This window comes from Manis pentadactyla, chromosome 8 (assembly GCF_030020395.1).
Source record: "Manis pentadactyla isolate mManPen7 chromosome 8, mManPen7.hap1, whole genome shotgun sequence".
In the NCBI taxonomy this organism is placed as follows: domain Eukaryota; kingdom Metazoa; phylum Chordata; class Mammalia; order Pholidota; family Manidae; genus Manis; species Manis pentadactyla.
The window spans coordinates 50710121-50732585 of record NC_080026.1 but is presented as its reverse complement, the minus strand read 5'-3'; the positions used below and the strand labels follow the sequence as shown (position 1 = coordinate 50732585).

The 22465-nt window shown below is 44.8% G+C and overlaps 1 protein-coding gene across 1 annotated transcript in view; it reads right to left on the bottom strand.

The window, feature by feature from the left end:
• KCNK1 (potassium two pore domain channel subfamily K member 1) overlaps positions 1–20229 on the bottom strand; it is a 51906-nt gene extending 31677 nt beyond the window's left edge. Inside the window, exon 1 of the mRNA XM_036919246.2 lies at positions 19515–20229. Within this exon, the coding sequence (XP_036775141.2) occupies positions 19515–19869 (355 nt within the window). The 5' untranslated portion in view covers positions 19870–20229. The remainder of the gene's footprint in view (positions 1–19514) is intronic.
• Positions 20230–22465: the final 2236 nt, after the last annotated feature.

The following is a 22465-nucleotide window of genomic DNA, read 5'->3' as shown; positions in this document are numbered from 1 at the left end:
CATTTCTTCATTTGGAAGTGGGGAGGGTGGGAATTGATCATCAAAAATAAACATCTACTGCCACAAGGAAATTGTAATTTGAAAGAGCTGAGACATTGGCTTCAAAGAAATGACAGTGAACACTGAGAGAGGGGCTGAAAAATGGGTGAAATATATTGGTGAGTTTTTAAAAGTCCTTTTGTTTCGAATTCTCCCTATATTCTCATCTCACTGAGAAAATGGAAGCCAACAAAACAGCCCTCCTACCCCCAAGAACCTGCTGGCACGTGTCCCCCAAGAAAAGGAGGCCAGCCCTTTACCTGGCATGAGGTCCCCACCCCACTTACCTCCTAAGGACAAAGCCTAGCAAGTCTGCGTTCTCTCCAGAATCACTGTTCCCTGCTAGTTACATAAACAAACTGGCCCTTCTCCTGATTCTCTCCTTCCCTGCCAGCAATAGTGCAGCAAAACTCCTGGAAACCATAGTTTGCCTCCTGCCTCCAACTCATCTCCTCTTTTTCTTAGTAGACTTTACTTTTCTGAGCAGTTTTTGTTCACAGCAAAATTGAGCAGAAGGTACAGATTCCCCATATACCCCATGCCCCACACATGCCTGGCCTTCCCCACTATCAACATCACTCACCAGAGTGGGCCACTTCTTCCCAAGGATTAACCTCACTGCCACATCATAATCGCCAAGACCTCAGTTACGGGTCACTCTTGGTGCTGTACATCCTATGGGTTTGGAAGAATGTATAATGACATACCTCAACCAGGATAGTATACAAAATAATTTCACTGAAAATTCCTTGTGCTCTGCCGGTTCATCCCTCACCCCGCACAACCCCTGATCTTTTTACTGTCTCCATAGTGTTGCCTTTTCCACGATGTCATTTAGTTGGAATAATACAGCATGCAGCATTTTCAGATTGGGTTGTTTCACTCAGCAATATGTCTTTAAGGTTCCTTCTTGTCTTTTCACATCTTGACAGCTCAGTTCTTTAGAGCACACTGAGTAACAGTCCATTGTCTGGAGGGCCCACAGGTTATTTACTCATTCTCCTACTGAAGGGCACTCATTTTCTTTTGATTCTAACTCAGATTGGGCTTGCACCCTGCACAGCCCACTTACCTTATTGTTGCAAAATCCATTGGCCAGTCTCAGCCTTCACCGTGCTGACCCAACAGTGGCATTTGACACCACCACTTATGCCTACCGGCAGCACCTCTAACACTGATCTCTCGACTTCCTGGTTTTCCAGGGACAATGCTGACTGCCTCTCAGTATCCTCATTTGATCCCTCCTCTTTCTGCCCTCTAGTGTCAGATGGTCCACACCCATACATCCAACCACCAATTCAGTCTCTTCCTGGGGCTGTCACACAGGCATCCAAGCTGAACAGGCCCACAGCTCAGCTCCTGCATCTTCTCCACCACCTCTTACCCTGCTTCTTTGGGGTTCTCCCCTCAGTCAGGCCCCTCCATCTCAGTGTGTCCAACACCTTACAGTCATGCCTCTCTCTTTTTGTGCGCTCTTTCCCCCATATCCAATCCATCACCATTAAAGGATGTCCAGACTCTCACCATCCTCCACTCTATTGCTGTGGTCCAGGCCACCCAGATCTCCCTGACAGCCACAGCAATGGCCTGCCAACTGGTCTCCCTGCTCTGTCCAGTCTCCTATACACCACTCTCCAAACAGCTGCATAACAACCCTGGGAAAACAAGTCAGGCCATGTGGCTCTCATGCTTCAAACCCGCCAGCAGTGCTCCATCTCACTCATTCACATCCTTACTATGCCCCATGTGGTCCCATATGATATAACCCCCATGTCCCTCTAACTTCACCTGCTACTGCACCTGCTGCTCATTTATTCACCTCCAGTCTCACTGGCCTCCTGGCTCATGACATACTCCCGACTTGGGGCCTTTGCACGTGCTGACCCTGGTACCTGGAGTGATCTTTCCTTAATTATTCATATGGCTGGCTTACCCACTAACTTCAAGTCTTTATCCAAAAGTCACCTCCTCAGAGAAGCCTACCCAAGCCAGCTTATATAAAATATCAGTGTGCCCCCTCAGTGCAGACTGCATCTCACCCTTGCCTGCTTTGTTTCATTTTTCCTTAGCTCTGATTTTATCTGCCTACATTGACTATTGTCATTCTTCTCTTCTAGGATATAAACTCCACAGCAGGAATTTTGGTCTAAGTTGCTCCCTGATGTTCCTCAGCACCTAGAAACATACCCAGCACTAGGAGGTGCCCCAAAGGCATTTTATGCAAGTAGGAATGAATGAATGAGAGAGTGAATGAACAAATTTCACTTGGCAGGTCAAATCCATAACTTAACCTTTAACAAAAACCCAATTTACTGGTTCTGGTGGCTCATTAACATGTTACTCACCAGATCATATGCAAAGATGTATCAAAATTTCAAGTACACAGCTGTGATGTTCTATTAGCTTAAACTTCCCATTTTTATTCAGACATTCAAAAGTATGGATAGCAACAAAAATGTGATGGTCTTGGAACAAAACTCCTGTTTCCCTTTGTGTAAGGATTGTATCTGGATTCTGTTTATTCCCTTATTTCAAACCTAGCAGAGGCTGGCTGACAGTGGGAACCCAAAAGATATTTAAGGCCTGCATGAACACTAATTATGGCTTTTATTTTCCAGTTAGATGTCATTATTTACTGAGTTATGCTGGGGTGGATAAGCCCTTAGGGGTATTCCCACCCAAGCATGTATATATGTAAAAACATTTATATGGGAAAAAATTACTTTTCCATTGACAAACTGATAATTGCTATTAACAGAACAATAAAGTGGTTCCTGAGAAAGAAAAAAACATGGTTATTTACCTACTTCAACTATTATGAGAATTTCATTTTTTAAACACTTAATTTTTTTAGTGTTTTAGGTTCGCAGCAAAATAGCACAAAAGGTACATTGAGATCCCATATACCCCCGCCCAAAACGTGCTCAGGCCCCCCACCTGAGTGGCACATCTGTTACAGCTGATGAACCTACGGTGACATGTTATCATCACCGAGGGTCCACAGTTCACATCAGGGTTCACTCCTGGCATTGTATGATCTGTGGGCTTGGACAAATGTATGAGGACACGCACTTACCACCAGGGTTCCATACAGGGTGGTTTCACTGTCCTAGAAATCCTCTGTGCTCTGGCAGTTCATCCTCCCCCTGCCTCAAGACAATACCATTTTAAAGACTAGCCTAAACAATGGATTGGTTGGACCAGGCAACTACTTCCATTTAAACAGTCTTCTTCTGGAGTTGGGCCAATGAGCATTATGTCAATTTAATCTTGGAGAGAAACAAGTATTTCCTTCTATTTCAAGTGTCCCATCTGGAAAAAATGACCCCTCATATTCAGCTGCAGGACGCAGGACACACTGGCAAACTGAAAAACTTCATTGGACATCTGCCTACTCCCAGGAGATGATGACCTTGATTCTCTTTCAGCTTTTCATTAAGTGATTCAAAAAGAGCATAAATACAGAATCAGAGGCAATGGTAGAGGTTTCCTAGTGACCTTTAACCAAAGAAGAACCTGAGGCACTTAATGAAGTTAAGGTCACCACCCCATGTGGGGCACTGAGCAGCTCTAACAATCCCACAGCCTGCTTTGATTTAATACCCTATCAAAGCTCATCAGCTCTCTCGAAGAGCCCCTAAGACTATCAGAGTACTTGGGTCGGAGTCCGCATGCTACCACTTCCTAACTGCTTCTGGTGAAGCAAGCATTTGCTCTCTCTGGCCTCAGATTCCCCGTCTGTAACACAAGGATAATTATGGTCCACCCCCGAACCCACTTGGAATTTTTTTACAACCAAAGTAAGTACTGTTAATGAGAGCAGTTTTAAAAATTAAAAAGGACTATCACAGTGTAAATATTGATATTACATGTATATATTTCATATTGTCCCTCTTTATTTTACTCGCTGTCAATACTGAACACCTGCTTCACCATTTATTGTACCCAGAAAATAAATACTTGGTATGTCTTGTGGCAGTCCTGTGACTCTTCTAACTCCCCTGCCACTGTACTAAAGTGAAAATGGTTTTCCCTTGGCATCTACTGTTAACAAGGTTCAGTGTTTTCCTCTTCAATCATGTGCCTCTTGTACCCTCTCCTTTCAAACTGTCTCCCCCAGCATCCCCCCAAAACAAAACAAAATAAACATGGGATTTTAGATCACAGAAACTACCAAAACTTGTCTCCTTTCAGACTATCCCTAAACACTAAGTACATTTAATATTTTACAGGGTATTATTCAAAATCTGAGAGAAATTAGGATCACAATTTTATTCTTCTATAGAGAAGGATCAAATAGGATTCCAAATTCCATCTTATAAAATTGGCAGTTTAAGGAATATAAACTCAGATATTCTAAGATTCAAGAATATTTCTTGAATTCCTCAGAAAAACAAACATTAAGTTTAATGGGCTATCAACATTTCTCAAGTATATTATGTTAATCTGGCTTCTTAATGCACTGACCTACATGCAAATGCCCTGTGGAAGAGCCCTATAATACATCTGCTAATGGAGTTTTCATCTTAAAATGTCAATTTTTAAAAATACTTCTAGTATTTTATACATGTCAGAAGGATGCAAACAAGTCCATTTAATATAGGGTAGATTGCTAACGGTCACAAAACAAACCAGTATTGCTTGTAACGTCCACTCCAACCCATATTTCTCATGGATCTCACCGCTATTTTCATACAATTTGCTCATTTGTGGTCAACACATTTGTAATTGAAATGACATATGGAATCAAGCCCAAGTTAACAAGAGCTGACCCAGCCTTTGTAAGGGCCAGGAGAAAGCTCTGCTGTGGGGCAGGTAGATGCTCCACAGTTTCAAAACACTTCTGAGAATAGCAAGTATGATCTTCTAACTCATTTCATTAAGGGAAAAGACTGCTTAAAGACAAGGAGTTTCCAAAACTCAGTTTCCAGAGCTGACATGCACAGGGGCCTGGGAAGGAAGGCAGGCTGGAGGGCAAACCAGCAGTTACAGGTCAGGAAGCTGTGTACTGGGCTCCTTCTGGGAAGGGGCACAACCCTGGATAACCAGGAAGGGTGGCTAAGACCTCCAAGATGAGCACATGGACAGAGAAGCCCCTAGTTAAGTGAAGGACAAAGAAGCCTTGTGAGTGCATGGCCCTGGAATCACTGAACCAGATCCCTTTGTGAGGCCAAGTAGCAAACAAGAGACAGACGACTGACAGAAGGGCCAGCAGCAGTGTCTACACTGAGTCTTGACAAGGATCACTAGCAATTAAAAAAAAATGAAATTGAGTATTGATAGGATTATTGGAAAAATCACCCCACCCATGAGGCGTGGACCTTACCATCTGTGGATAAAATGAAAGTTCCTGTGGCCAGGAATCTCACCTGACCCTGGTTGGCTGGCTCACTATACAAGTGTGAGCAATACATTGCTACTGACTATATAAAGAGCTCTGCCCAGTGCTCTGGGGAACACAGTGGCACAGCTGCAAGGCTGCAGGAGAGTAGAACAGAGGCTAGAATGGTGGCAGCGCCGAGGACAGAGGCCCAGAGGATGGCTGTGCAGGCCGCCAAGAGGCCCAGCAGAAACTGGTTTGCTACATGCAGACTCACTCTGAGTGGATGGGATTTCAGTGATTGACCTGCCACTGTGGGAATAAAGTCGGGTATAATCCTTTCACCCCAAGAATGTTCTACTGTCATTTCCTTGGTAACACTGAATCAATGGTGAACTTGCCTGGCACTGAAACCCATTGGCAGGATACCATCCTACCTGGTCAAACTACTAATAAACATTCTCCTTGATATAATCAGGGAATTTGGTTGTTTTCATGTCAAAACTTACTAGCTTCATATCAGAGCTGATATTTTTTGAGAAAAAAACAAGAAAACAGGGAAACTATGTCCATGTAAAAGCAAATTCATGCAGAACTTACCATAAAATGAATCATTAATTTAGGTAGCAGCCTTCAGGGGAATAAAGAGAACATTCCCTGAATCGAGCACATATTAACCCACGCTAACATCTCTTCAGCCAGGCATCAAATGCTCACTAAGAACACAAGGCAACATTTTCCTTTTGCAATATACACCCCAGCACAGATGTACAAGCAGAGCTGAGGGGGCATGTTTTGCACTGGCATCATGTTTGTTATGTTTGAGCAGATGCGGTCTGATTTGTGCTGCTGGAGGCCATGGTCAGCTTTCAGGCCAAACCTAGGTTGAGCTATGATAACTCTAGTAGGGCAGTGCCCAAAGCAATGGGGTCAGACTAGACAACAGCCTCAGTCACTGAAGTGTCTGGATGGCACAACTCTCTCTCCCCGACCATTAGTGGGAAATGGAGAACCACCTGCTGGGGAAGAGGCTGACCCTTTCAGCAGTTAATGAGACCAAACACAGCAATGAGCCTAATGTGAGAGAAGAGCCAGGGTGTTTATTTAGGACACACCCTACCAGCAAACTGCACCTCATTTCACAGAGGAGGAAATGAGTGAGGCTGAAGAATCAGAAAACAAACTAATGGTCTCGCCACATAGCCCCAATACATGCCAGCTTTTAAAACAGGCAGATGGACAGAAGAGGGTGGGTAACTTCCTTGCACTCTCGGGCAGAACAGACCATCATGCATACAAGCAAGGAGGAATGCAGTCACATCCATGGTGAGCTCACCTACCTCTTCAAGGTATTAGGGCACAAGCTAGAGTTAATTTCTTCTGCTTCTGAGCTGCTAACTGTCTGGCTTAAAATCCTTTCATTTACGGAGAAGAATGATGAGGTGGTCTAATTAAACTCTGTGCCTTAGCATGGTGATCCTCCTCCTCATCCCCAACAGTGGAGTAAACTGTAGACATTCAGTGAGAGGCACATCTCGGGTATACCCGGATGTGGTCAGAACCTAGCATTTGGTGGCGAAGGGAAGCGCTAAGATCAGTAACCATCACACCTATTCGAATTACTAATTACCAACAGAGTATAAATCAGACATCCTGTGGATATGTCTACTTCTCAGCCTGGGGTAACACATGGCTTTTTCCTTCTGCAAAAAACGTATCAGAATGGAAGTAACGATGACATCATTCCAGGAATAATATTCAACCTACACTACTTGTTTTCAGTGTGCGCCAACCACATTTTCTTGCACTTTATGCTTTGTGGATACTGCGTCTCTTACAATCTGAAGGCTTGCAGCAGCCTGAGTCAAGCAGGTCTATTGGCTTATTTTGTGTCACATTTTGGTAATTCTCACAATATTTCAAACTTTTCATTATTATTCTACTTGCAGTGATCAGCGATTCCAGTTTGCTGAAAGCTCAGGTGATGGTCAGCATTCTTTAGCAATAAACTATTTTTAAATTAAGGTACATACCTTTTTTTTTTTAAGATACAATGCCATTGCATGCTTAATGGGCTGCACCATAGTCTAAACATAACTTTTATATGCCCCGGGAAACCAAAAAAGTCATTGGACTTGCTTTGTTGTTATACTGACTTTACTGCTGTGGTCTGGAACGGAACCGCAGTATGTCTGAGGCATGCCTGTAAGTCATTTGAAAATGCCAAAGCCCAGCCTTCCCCTTGCTGCAAGAGAGCTGCGTTATCAGTTTCACGTGGAGCTCTTACCGCTGACAGTACACGTGACCAAGGAGACCTGTGAAGGCGGCCTTCTGACCCTGAGGCTTACGGGGCGGATCCTCAGAGTTAGAGGGCAGGTTTTGAAGATATTAAAAAATATGATCAGCTTTGCTTTTCTTTTCAAACATTTCTGCATTTATTGGTGTATCTCTCAGCTTTGCCTGTGAGCAGCGGGAATACCTGGGCTGGAAAAACAGCGAACATGAGAAGGCTCCATGTGGAACTTAGTACGTGAGTTCACAGCTTTCCAGTAAGGTAGCAAGAAGGGAAAGGTGACTTTGCAAGTGTGATCGGGTACTTAAAATCAAATTACATCTGCTGAGGAAGAAAACAAAATAAGATTATAAATCTAAAGATTTATACTAAGTGGTGCCTTGGATCAAAGCACATGTGAGTTTTCAAATGGTAGTTCTGCCATGTCAGCTTCCTGGTGAAGAGTGAATCTATAATACTGGAGGCCCGTAACTGAAAGTGAAAACGCTGAGACATTAAAGAGAAGCCAGACATCCTCACTGAGTGCAATGCGAGATTATCTTGAACAGTTACAAAAGGCAAAGAACTGTATTTATAATACCTGTGCTTCTTTTAAAGATAAAAGCTTCACTCAGTTAGAGCTAGGTTACTCAGGAATGGGCTGAAGCTGAGATTTGAGTATGTCATTAAAGCTGATTAATAGTATGAACACACTCTGGACAATGTCTATTCTACTTAGAACTTTCTATTTAGAAATGTCTCCTAATAACTAAAGGACATACTAATTACAAGTAAAATTATAGCCACACCTTTGAGAGCTTACTCATCATTTTATGGCTAAATCCTTGAGAACTTGGAGTGGGGAACCCAGCTGTCCATAGCTCCATGTGTTCCCAGAAGCAACCCAAAGTCTGGGGTTTTGTAGAGGAGCACAGAGCTAGGGGCTGTTCCCCTCTATGCTCACTGCTATATACATACCTGGAAAGAATTCATCTACAGCAACAGCTTAGCTTGTTCCCAGGCCTCCCATCGGGTTCAGGCTATGAAATGCTTGGTATGGCAGCCCAGAGCAAACCTCTATTGTGCCCAGGGCCTAGGAGTTCCCATTTACATCCACCTAGGGACTCTGCGTGCAATCTCCCATGGCTCTGCCCTGCCCCACCCCTGCGCCTCTGTCCCCAAATCCCGGTGGTCCTTTGGGCAGCTCTCTCTTCTTCAGCACAAGGCTCCTTGGGTCTGCGTGATGGCAAAGACTCAGAGCCACGTTGCCCAACTCCAGCTTTCCCGGTTTTAAGCCAATCTGCAGGCAGACAGTCCAGTGCAGCTCAGAAACCTACAGTGGCTTCCTATTGCCTACAGAGTCAAGTGCAAACTCCACTTCCCACATTCAAGGCCCTCTGCCTCCATCCTGACGCCTCTTATCAGCTACGGCTGACAGGTAGCTCTCCACTGGGTGAGGCCAGGAGACATCCCTCTCCTGGGTATCTGTGCTGACAGTGTGCCTTTTCTTAACAGCCTTCTTTCCTCTGTGCCACCCAACCCGACCATGCCCATGCTGTTCATCTCAAGTGTCTTCCAGAAGCTTCTCTGTGCCCTTCAGTGCATATCTGTCTCCCCCTCAAAATCCTACAGCTGTTTCTAGAACCCCATGCATTTCAGCTGTAAGGTAGCCACACTGAATACAACCCCCCAAGAGTTTTGTATTTTAGCTTAGTCTCCCTGGCTGGACTATAGGATTTCTGAGGTCAGTGACCAGCCCTTTACAGTATTATTTATGTGTCCCCGCATGTTGGGCACAGAGTCATGAAACAGCTAAGCTCTAGGGAAACTGTTGACGAATTCTTGTTGATGACGACTTCCTTGAAGAGAGCCCAGGCTTCCCAGTCCTCAGATCAGTCCCTCATAACCCACTCCACCACCTTTTGCTTAAGCTCCCCAGGCTGATTTTTTTTTAAGTTGCCTGAAGCACACTTCTAAGGGGCATTCCCTTAGTCTATGTAGGGTCATTCAGTATACCTGGGAGTCAAAAGTCTCCCTGAAAATAAATCACGATGCTCACTTTTTTTTTTTTTTTTTTTTGCTCAATCAGGCTGTACCTGCCTAATATTAACTGTGTTTGACATCACTGACTACAGTTGTACTTAGCAACTGTAATCCCCAGGCCAGGCGGGAAGAGCCATCCCTGCCTTTGTTATGAGGGAACACTGCTCTCAGGCGCTCCTGCCCTCGGACAGCTGGCAGTGGACACTGGGACACGGAGGAGGGATAGACCAGGACAGACACACACATACACACACACACACACACACACACACACACACACACACACACACACAGCCCACCAGGGCAGGAGACGACCAGCACAAATCAACTCCCAAAATGCAGTTGTGAGTTACATGTGAGAGGAAATCTTGATGTGCAAGGTCAGGTGCCAAATCTGTGTTCTCAGCCTCATTCAGATTACCTTTACATATAGGTAACAGGTGTTCAGTCAGAGCTGCTGGAAGAACAAATGTCAGGTTAGGTCATATTCCATAAACTACCAGCAGAAGCTAGCATTTCTAGTTGTTATAATTTTAACCTTAAACATAAGGTGCCCTGCAGAGGCAGGGGAGCATAAGATGGGCGTAGCAGGTAACAGATTGCTTGTCCACACAACAGCACTCTTCCCTGCGGTCTGGGGGCGCGGAAGCCTAGACGCCCTTGGCGTTCCCGCACAGCGGCACATCCGTGCAGGCGTGGGGGCGACAGCCTGTTTGCTGCCAGGGCTCGTGCCGGGGAGGCCGTGATGCGCACGGGCTTCTCCCCAAGCTCGGAACTTCTCAGCAAAGCGGGTTGACAAGGGCAGCTGCAGGACAGCCTCGCCAGAGTCTTTAATTAACTCAATCCACCTGACCACAGTCCTTAAATAATTGAGTGCCTTGGTAACTAATGTTCGAACATCTGACGAATTCTGTTAGGAGAACAGTTTAACCTTTGGGTTCTAGTTTCAAACATTCTGTTATTCACAAGCTGAAGCGACAAAAAAAAATTCAGTGCTTGAGAAAAAGAAAGGGATGAGCAGGGAGTCATGTTATTCGAATGGGATCATTTCAGACAGTAATTCAGCAAACTGAACAACATATGGAAAGATGAAAATGACTCAGGCGGTTTTCCGAGTCACATGATAATTTTACCATCTGTTACAACCTTTAAGTGTGGTTATTTGAAGCTGACAGACTCCTAAAATTCTGTGGAAAAAATTTGTTTTTCTTATTTACTTCTTAAAAACAAAACGACCTACATTGATTCCTGGTGACTTCATTTAACATCGGCGGGTCCTAAAAAATATAGAAAAGTATTTATTTCTTATTGTTATTTGGACTACAATGTAAATGCTATATTGAACTACTATATCAAATACGAAATATTCTATTATTTAAAAAACATGAATCAAATCCTTCTGCCTCCCCCACCCCATCCCAGTTTTCCATACAGCCTTACATAATATTAAATTAGAAAACAATAATACAGTTTACTCTTTCTTAGTCTGGAAGTTAACGCAGTTTTAAACTATTGCTAAATATATTCATCAAACGCAACTCAGCTTTGAGAATTCACATTCTTAACCTAGAACACCTTCTCCCTCTTCTCTGTTTACAGCCTCTGTATTTCTCCTTCAAGGCCAAGTTCAGATTCACCTTGCCAAAGCCTTCTGCCAAGTCTGCGGAGAAACGAAGCACGTGACGTCAAGAAATCACAGCCCGCCAGCCAACGAAGCCCTCTGGGCACCACGTTAGAGTGCGTGCGTGCCTTGTGTACGCCCCAAGACGCCCGGTAGGGATCTCAAGTTCAAGAGGCCCACAACTGAGTTCAGGACCCCCCAGACCCTGCTACTTCCCGGCCTTCCTCTGTCTCCACGCTGCTGGAGGCTCAGACTGAAATCCTTGTGGTCATCTGTATCCAAAATCTGACCACTTCTCACCACCTACTCCCACCGCCCTGCTCTGGGCTATCCTAACAGCCCCGTTTAGGTCCTCAGATTCCAACCTTTGAGCTCCTCCACTAGCCAAAGTGAAGGTGATACAATTATTCAGATCATGTTACCCCTTTGCTCAAAACCTCCTAGAGCTTCAACCTCCCTCAGAGAGAAGCCAGTGCTTTGCTGTGGCCTGGGTGCAATACCCTACATCATTTGCCCCTTCTTCCTTGATCCCATCACTCCCTCTAACTCAGCTCCAGCCTCAATGGTTGTCTAGCTGCACCTCCAATATTGGGACTTTGTTCCAGAAAACGATTCCCCAGATAGCTGTATAAAGCACTCCCTGCACCGTTCAGTTCCTCACAGAAATGCAATCTGCTCAGTAAGGCCTTTTTTTACTTCCTTATCAAAGACCACACCCTGGACCCCACCCTGCCTGAGGGCACCCCAGTGCACATTCCTGACCTCCTATTCTCCCTTTGCTGTGGGATATGTCTCCCTAGCAATGTATCCCTTGGAACACAGTATGCAGTTACTTAGGGTACATTAGAAAAACTCAATTCAGTCTGTCTCTAGGTTTTCCCTGTGTTTCTCTTTTTTGTGTCTCCTCTGCTACCCACAAAGAGCACTCATACTCACAACTCTTGACACTTCTGATCACCAAATGGGTGGAAGTTTTTCCCTGTAACAAGGAATTTTCTGCATCACCAGCAGGGTATCTTACAATTAAATGCAACTCTGACACAATCTACTTGGAGATGTGCTCAGATCCCACATGGTAAGGGCTCAGGCCCACAGGTTGCCCCTCTCCCCTTCACATGCCAATCACAAGTCCAGGCTGTTACCTGAACTTCTGGCTTATTGGCTGTAAATCAGTTTCCCAACAAACCCCTCTTCAGCCTTCTTGCTAGAGCTGCTCACAGAACTGAGGAGAACAATTTATGCACTGGATCACCTATAAAAAGATATAACTTAAGAATAGCCAGATGGAAGAGATACACAGGATGAGGTCTGGGAGGGTGCTGAGCACAGGATCTTCTGTCCCTGTGGAGTTGGGGTGCATCACCCTCCCAGTGTGGATGTGTTCACCAACCTGGAAGCTCCCCAAACCCCATGCTTTGGGATTTTTATGGGGGCGTCCTCATGTAGGCATGATCAATTATGAACTCCATTTCCAGCCCCTCTCTGGAGGATGGGGTTGGGGCTGAAAATTCCAAGCTTCTAATCATGGCTTGCTTTTCCTGGGGACTAGCCCTTCCTCCAGGAGCTACCCAGAGTCACCTCTTTAGGACAAAAGATGAGCCTAGTGCTCTTATCACTTAGGAAATTAAAAGGGACCTAGGAGCTCTGTGCCAGGAAGCAGGGCAGAGACCAATATACTAAATTCTATTTCAGTTATCTTGTTTATTATATCTCCTTCCCTCTCCAAGGTAGACACATCCAAGAAGGCAAGATCCATAAGTGCCCTGAGCAGTACCTGGTGAACTTAACTGCTCATAAATACCTCCTGAAGAATGCATGCTTCTCTCCTCTTTAGATCCCTCAGGGCCTCACATGTATATATACACATGAGGCACTCACACAGAGCTGTTCATACATAAATAACTGCAAATGTCATTTAAGCAATGTGGGCCTCTGTTTTCTCATCAAGACAATGAAATTATATCTAAGGTCTCTTAAAAATGAGCAACATCTTCTGAAACCCTCATTTTACAGAAGAGGAAACAAGCTCAGACCTGGGAAGAGATGTGCCTTATCCACTTACTGCAGACCCACTGAGTGCTAGGGATGCAAAGTGATGTCAAGACCACTCTCTTGGGAGGACAGATAGGAAAACAAATAACGTCAGTACAAGGTGATAAGTGCTGTAACAGAAGAATGGAATATCCCAACATAAGGTGGTGCACAAGGTGTATGGGAACCAGCAGGCAGAAAGCTAAGTGCTTGGGAGAAAGCAGTAAGAAATGGGGTAGGCTCTAGGAAGACAGTGAGTAGAACCTGCTTCATTGCAGCCCCCAGGGCTGCATGCCCAGCTCAGCATGTCCCTGGGCATCTCTCCTGTCTTCCCTTCTCAGTGTATATTTGAACTAAAGATCTCCTTCAGCTGTGCTGCAGATCCAACAACGAACCAGGGTCTGAATAAAGCTCAAAAGACGCTTCCGTAAAGCACAGTGGAAAGGGGACTGAGCCCAACTTTCCACTTGACTAAATAGCTGAACTCTGGCCACAATGCCACCGCCACCTAAGCACTGACAAGGGACGAGTGTTATAATTAGAGCCTCCAATTCTTATTTGTAATGTGTGACCCACTGACCACATTCAGAGAGACGAAACCTAGCACTTTTTATTCTGCATGCCTTTGTTTTCCCTGCAGCACCTCCTGACTGTGTTTGTATTGACTGTGCATTACCTAGGTCTCTCAGGTCCCTGGGAGCTTTCTGTTGAAAAGGTCATCACCAGGTACCAATAACTAAAGCTGCAAAGGCTTCAGAGTGCAGGCTTTTATTTCACAAAACAAGTCAACCTTAGCCAGAGTGGCCAACGCAAGCAGAATCCGGTCTGGATCAAGCATATAGTAAGTAGCTAAAAAACACTGACAATGTCTAACACAAAACCAATCAATGTGTCTGGTAGAAGAATTGATTCTGTTCTACAGATTAAAGAAGGGAAACATGAACACCAACAGAAAATATTAGACAAGCCCTGCTGGTCTGATTCATTCTCAGGGAGACAATCACACAGTCCTCTCAGAAGTACTCCCTCTACACCTCCGAATCCTGCTTCACCCCTAATCCACCCTGAATGAATACAGAAGGCAGACTGCAAACTGAGTACAGGAAACAGAAAGTGCCAGGGGCATCAAGAAGACACCCCCAAAGTTGCCTGCATTCCAGCCAGGATGACCACTTGGTGGCAATGGATCTTCTCAGGCTTGAGGGTTGTTATAATTTGTTGGAACTGGTTAGAATATACAATGGATCTCCTCAGGTTTGAGGGATATTATAATTTGTTGTAATTTTTGTTACTTGTATATTGTCATGGATGGAATTTAGTTACAATGCTCCAGCTTTCCCACATGGACCACTGCAGAGGATTGAGGGCACATAAATTGAGAGGAGAGAATCCTGGAGGGGTGGAGTATGGATAAAGTGAAGGTGCCTGTGGCCAGGATTCTCACCTGTCCCTGGTTGGCTAGCTCACTACACAGGTGTGGGCAATGTGTCATTATTGACTCTATATAAAGAGCTCTACCTAATGCTCTGGGCAACACGGTGGCATGGCTGCAAGAGAGCAGAGCAGAGGCTGGAGTGGTGGCAGCACCGAAGGCAGAGGCTGGGACAGCTGTGCGGGCAGAGGGGCCCAGAGGCAGAGACCAGCTTGCTGCATGCAGACTCGCTTAGAGTGAATGGAATTTTAGTGATTGACCTGCCACAGTGGAAATAAAGTTGGGTATAGCACTTTCACCCCAAGAGACAGTCGTTTTTTAGGTCACACTGAATCCATAGTGAACTTGCCAGGGGCTGAAACCCATTGGCAAGATAATCATGCTTTATTTTTTTATTTTTAAAGTACTTGTCTTCTCATCCCTCTCAGTTACACTTGCCTGTAGCTGTGCCTTTGCTTTGCCAGCAGTTTACGTGTTTGGATTCAGTGGAATTCCTTTCCTTGTTGCCATTTCTGTTCCAGGATATAAGGTCTTTATTGCAGATTTTAGATAAAAGTAATCCTAATGTGAAGTGTAGCTTTGTCACCATTAAGGAAAAAGAAAGCATGTCACAAATTTAACCCCAAACTAGTGACATCCCTTCAAAAACAATAATTTGTTTTGCGAACAGCTTGGGGGTGGTAGTGCGTGACTTAAACGTGGCATACCACTTCAAGCAGTGCAAAGTAGTCTGGGAGGCTAAGGTATCTTTAAAAACAAGTAAAGTGCTTTGAACTCCTCTGACTTTGAGTTCCTACTAAGTATTATTCAAAAGCACAGTTCAGTAAACTTTTTCTGCAAAAAGGCCAGATAGGAACTATTTTAGGTTTTGCAGCCAGACGGTTTCTGTCACAACTACTTAATTCTGCCATTATAGTTGGAAAGCAGCTGAAAATGATACAGAAACAAATGGGTGTGGCTGTATGGACACTGAAATTATGATTTTCATAAAACTCTAATGTGCCAGGAAATAGTTTTGTCTTTTTTTTTGTTTCTTGTTTTTGGAACCATTTGAAAAAAAACATTCTTAGCCCAGGCCTCACAAAAATGGGGTGGGTGGGTCAAACTTGGGCCAAGAGCCCTAGTGTGCCCACCCCTATTCCATTCTAAAAACTCTGTAACTATTTGGTGTTAGTCATAAGATATTTGTCCTACTGAAAACAATTTGAAAACTAAGAATCAATCCAGTACCCCCATTACCTTTTCCCACCCACTGTAGTAGCTCTTTATTTTACCTAAATCAAAGGCCACTGTAAAACAAGCCAAAGTAAGTTCCTTTTCTGAGCACTTTAAGAGTTGCAAAACATCTCTTCATATACAGGGAAAAGGCAGTACCCTGATGTAAGGCACCATGCCTACAATCTACAGAAAGAGGGACAAAGCTATCATGGGAACCCCACATTTACAAAGTAACACAAGGCAGTGGCAGCTTTATATTCAAATGCATACAAAAACTGTATTTCACCAAACATCACCATCATGATACAACCTTGCTTAGAGGAAGTGAATAAAGAAACAAACTTATAGTAAACTAACATGACAAGTGGCTCTTCTCACAATGAGAGTGCTCAGTTTTATATGGCTACTAAAGATAACATTAACAAAGATTTATTTCTTCCTCCTTGTCACCCTAGACAGTATTCCCTCAATAATTTTTTTTTCCTTAATAAAAATGATTTCCTTGAAAAAGCCATCACAGTATTAAAAGTTATATGGGAAATATCCCAGTCTGTAATACCTCCTTTTATTTTTAAACAGATCTTCCCTCTAAAAAGATAAAAGTGTATTGTATTCTTTCTTCCATTCTCGTAAGATTCCTATGTAGATGGTGCCATATCTTTTTTCAATCTTAAAGTGGACAGATGTTAAATTGTTTGCTGGAAATAATTCAGAGTCCTTGGCGGAGCAGAGAATGAAGAGCACATTGCTGAGTTACCCTCCAAAGGCTTCTTCCAAATAAGGAAACCATTTCCATTCAGGAAATGGAACCCTATACTTTTTTGGGATGAGAAGATTCTGACCTGAGTACATCTGTGTTCCTGTATTACAAGGTTAACTACCAAAGAACTCTGTAAGGCCTATCATTACCATTCCGGACAAGCAGGGGTTGGCTGTACTGATGGATGGAGTGACACTTACCTCAGTGATTTGCCATCAGCAGTGCTCAGAGAGCCTAAAAGCAAAAGTACAGCATATCTAATTTCTACCTGAAAGTGAAACATGATCCACAATTGCAATTCATTTTTGGGGTCTGGTACTTTTTCAGAAAATATTTTTCTACTAATTAAGTACACCAACTTCACTCTGAAAATTATCTGAACCTCTGCCACAAAACCAGTGCCCTGTTACTATATGGAGCATCAAACTGTCAAATAAAGGGTCAGTGTAAAACCAGCCGAGTGTGTATCTTTGATTCAGAACAGAATTCTGAAGTCCACAGAACTCTATTTGAATTAATACACTCAATTCTATTTTATCAATGACAATTCATTGATTTGCTAATTTTATAAACCAAGAGGCACCTTTCTCATTTAGTTTATCCTTAAGTGCCCTTTGCACTAATTTCCTAAATGTACTCTTGTTTTGCATGAAAACAGACTTCCTGAAGAACCACAGTGCAACCCGAATACCAATAATGAGACATCTATCCTGACCTTTTTTTTAAAACAGGAACTGCAGTCTTTCCTAAAAAAGGCGGGGAGGAGTATCTAGGAAATAACTATCTATCTACTGAAGATGTAAACTCGTATTTTGATATTTAAGTGGACATGATGTTGAGATTGTGCATGAGCTGCATCAGTGATGGAAAATTCCTCTAAGGAAAAGCAAACATGTTCCTTCCTCATAACCCTGTTCTTATTCCCGTTCTATCTTTAAAACACTACTACTTAGAAAGTAAAAGTAATAAAATGTATCATCATTCTTCACAATGTTTCCCCAATACTGTGACGCAGTTGTCGACTTTCTATGCCCAGGAAACACTGATGTAGAGCCCCAGTCGCTGGGCACTGCGATTCTTTTTTTCTTTTTTTTTTTTAGAGGGATAAAGAATATTTATTGAACATTTGCAGTAAACCAAACATTTTATAAACATAATTACATTTTCACAATGATCCTATTAGGCACTATTATAAATTTTACTGATGAGAAAAGTGGGACTCAAATAGAGTAAGACAGCTGCCTATAGTGACATTAGTTTGGATCACTGACAGGTAACCCAGGTCAGAGCCTCTCTCCCCCTACACCTCACCCCAGCGCCAGTCAATGAATGATTCTTCAATTTAGCATAAATGCGCTCTGAAGGAAAGGCATGGTGATTATTAAATGATAATGAAGAACAGAGCTGGGTAAAAACAATGGAGAGAGTGGTTGTAAAAATAAATCTGAAGAGTAGTGTTGGCAAAGTTGAAAAGTAAGATAACAGGTCTGTCCTGTTTTGGGCTGCATTTCACAGTTTTCAAAATACCACAGTACAAGCTAGAATTCTACTTGTGTTTACTGTAGGGCAAACTCTCATCCATTTAGTAATGCACCCCAGAATACTAAATCATTGTTTTACAAGACCTCTATGAATACTGTACTATTGTTGCTCATTACCAAACAATTACCAAAATAATCATTTGGCTTTAACCCAAGGGGACTATAAACAAACCCTTGGAGGTGGAGAGAGAGTAGGATTAAGGGAGAGCTGAAGTAACACAGTGATTCACCTGTACAGGTGTGTGTGGGGGAGTGGGTGTTACAGTGTTCCTGGAACATATCACAAGGCCTAGACTGGGACTATACAGACAACTAAGTGTGTGACCTTGTGCAAGTCAAGATGGACTGTTCAAAGACTTGATCTCATGGATAAAACGATGGGATTTCGTTGAACTCTCTTTGAGATACTTTACAGGGTCCAAACACCAGTTTATAAATATTTTCACCCAAGTGTCCGTACTTCACTTAGCTTCTGGGAAAATTCAGCCTCCATTCATCCTAATCCAGCCCAGTAAGGGCGCCCTGGGGCAGGCCTCCTTTACACCTGGACGCTCCTGCGTCGTTGGGCGTCCATCTGAGTGAGTGGGGGGAAAGAGGCGCTTTGAAATTGAAGGGTGGCCTCGAATGCCTAAAGTTGAAAAACTGCTGAATCAGGATGCCCCTATTTTGCCAGATCACTGGCAATCGGATGCTCCCTTCCCTCACCCCTCCTGTACTCTGCCAAGAAACCGGATCGGCCTGTCCACTCAGATGTCAACTGCGTAGAGCAGACTGATATCACTCAGTTCCCCTACAACCGCCCCAAGGTAGAAAAGCACCGAAACACCTCTGCATCCTCAAAAGAGAGGGCATCCGCCGGAAGGTGACCCCTTAAGGCATTACTATCTGTGCAGCCTCGGCCTGCGGGACGCGGTCAGGAAAAAGGCGAGCGCGCTCGGGGCGCTGGAGAGTGTCCGTCGCCCCCTCGCCTCGCCACGCCCCGCGGCGGCCAGGATGGCACGGACGCGAGCCGGCCGGTCCGGGGGAGGGTATCCCGCAGAGAAAGACAGCAGCTCGGGAAGCCCCTGCCGTCGCCCTGGCCGAAGCACTTAGGGGCCACTTGCCCAGAGTTGGCGGCGGCAACCCCCGCGTCCTGTTCGCGGCCACCGCGCGGGCTTCCGGCTTCCCGGAGGCTGCTGCGGGCGAGTGAGCGCAGGGGGCGCCGGGCAGGGCCGGGCCGGGACGCGGGGCCTCCTACCTGTGGTGGACAGCACGGTGCTGGCGAAGAAGAGCGCCGAGGTGAAGTCCCAGTTCCAGTTGCCCGAGGCGTTGCTGAGCACCGACACGCCGTAGTTGCTGGCCTCCAGCACCCGGCCCAGGAAGTGCTCGAGCTGCTGCTCAGACAGGCACTCGTGCTGCTCCAGGAAGCGCCGCTTCAGCTTGCGCAGCTCCTGGCGCAGCAGGTCCTCGTAGGGCAGCTCCACCGACGAGAAGACCACGGCGCCGAAGACCAGGTAGAGCAGGTAGCCGAGCACCAGGAAGCCGAAGCACCAGGCCGAGCGGTGCCGCTCCACCAGGCGCACGCACGAGCTGCCGGCCAGGGACTGCAGCATCTTCCCCGTTGTCTCCGCTGCTGCTGCTGTCGCCACCGCCGCCTCCGCCAGGCCCGCGCCGCAGACCGGCCCGTGCGGCCCGCCACCCGCCGCCCCTCGGCCGCCCCGCCCGCTCGCGGCCTGCGATTGGCTCTCTCCGGAGCGGGTTTTCTTCCTTCTTGCCCCGGGTCCTGGCAATAGAAAGAGCCCCGGTGATGTGCTGCTGACGTGGTTGCCGGCTCAGGTAACCCGAGAGGCCCCGAGGCCGCGCGGCGAACTTGGCCGAGACCCCGGAGCGCCGCGCGCTCTTCCCACCTTACCTCGGCTGCGGAGCCCACCCGGGAGGAGAGCCGAGGCGGGGAGGCGGGCAGCGGGCGCCCCCGGGCGAGGGGAGCTCGGGGTCCTTCCCATTCTGCCGTCGGCCTCAAGGGGCTCGAGGGTTGAGCAGCCTGCCGCCGAGTGTGGTAGCGAAAGCAGAACCTCAGGGTTTGAGGGCACCTTGGGTCGCAGAAGCCAACACCCACCCACCCAGCCCCTCACCGCGGGCCCTGAGAGCAAAGGAGAGTTTTGGAAAATCCCTTTTCTGACTTACAGTTCTTTAAAACATAAAGAATGAAGAAAGATCCCAATATCTCAACTACCACAAAAAGCCTAGCCATTCCCAAGTGTTTCTTTTTAAGGTGACGAGGGTCAGAGAGCAAACTTACTGTGCGTGAGTAAAAATTGGGGCATCATTTGAAAGGCAATTGGGCAATATGTTTCAAAAGCCTTGAAAGAGTTTGTGTACTGTTAAAAAAGAAAAACGCAGGCCCAACACGTGGTCACTTCTGGGCCAAATGGACTTAACAGTGCAACCTGATTGCAGTTTCAGCCTCTCTGAGGAGCGGGATTTTAGACCAGTCAGTTTGGAGCTTCCTAAGTGAGGTGACCTGGGTAAGACAGACACCGCCCCCACTCCTCCTAAGGGACTTGAAACAATCCCTAATCTCTTCTTTCGCTAATAAATTCTTGCCCCCACTCCCCTGTCTATGAAAACCTTCCATTCTGTAAAACTTAGTAAAACATTTCTCTATTTGCTAAATGGGATGCTACCTGATTCATAAATTGTATAATAAAACTATTTAGATCTTCAAATTTTCTTGACTGAATTTTGGTTTTTAACATTACTCTGCCTGCATGATGTGTCCTAAGAAAAAAATAATCAGAAAAACAGATTTATGGACAAGGCCATTCATAAACAATTATATATATGAAACAAGTGTGTGTGTGTGTGTACATGTATATAAAAAATAATGAAGAATCAGGAATAATCAAAATGTTCCAAAATAGGGGAATGGCTAAATTATGGTATCTCACAGTGTGGATACCATATAGCTGTTAAAGATGTGTTTGAAGACTATTGAAGAATAAGCAATCATATGTATAGAATATACACAATTTTGTGTACAGAATCTCAAATATGTAACATATTTGTATTTTGTATTGTAAAACACTTCTATTTCTACAACTATATCTTCATAATAGATCAACTGCATGGAAATAAAAACAGCTCCTAACCAGTGTCTTTGGATGATAGTAGAGTATATAGGTGACTTTAATTTCTTGTACTTTTAATATTTTTAAAATTTTCTCCAGTAGATATGTTACTTTTATAATCATGAAAAAACATTTAAAATAGGCAAAATGAGTTGTACAATTATTTACTACAATTCCTAGCTATCTGCCTACTTTATTGAATTCTAAAAAAGTAAAAATCATATTTTGTGTTTATCTAGAAATTTTAATGGAAATGTCTAACATATTCAGTGATTTTCACTTTCAGCAAATAGCTTTACCTCCTTCTTTACTCAGAAGACTGAAGTCATCCCTTCACTTCTCTGCGCTTCACAATCTCTTAATCAGTAATCCAATTTTTTTTCCTTTCTTACCCATGAGGAAAAAAGTACCACCGCATTTTCAAGGTGAAACAGTTAAACCACCACTCTGAATCTAGCAGCCTCTGGAAACTGTTGCCTGTAGGCAAGGCCTCTTCTCTTTTAGAACTTGAATCCCTCCTTCTCTACTAGCTCTTTTCTTTCTACTGAAAAAAGTCACTCAAGTCCCTACCATTCTACAGTGCCTTCTCTGCCATGTGATGTGTAAGCCTTGTGCCTCCCTTACCCATCCTTCTCAGGCTTTGCCAATTTGACATGTTGGAGGACCTGTTTGTTCCCGAGACTTCCTCCTTCTGTAGCACACACTCAGAGTTTCCCTCCTGCATCCCATGGTGACTTTCTTCCCCATGGCAATTTTTTGGGTGCTCTTTTTGTCTTAGTGTCTCTGCCCATGTGTTTTAAACAGTACCTGCTCTCTACCCATCTGTGATATAGTACCTATCCTTCAGGGCATGACTTACATGCCATCCCTCACCCACAAACCTCTGATGCCTGAGGGGATGTGATTTCTTCCTCCTCTGAAACCTTTGGGTATGGCAGTTTGTGGGCTAGTGTGTAGTTAACAACTGCGTGCGTGGGTGTGCTTTCATCACCATGCACTCAAATAGACATACACATATAGGGCAGCTTTAACATATGGTTGCAAATTCTTTGACCCTCCTCTCATCAAAAGGTGGGGTTTG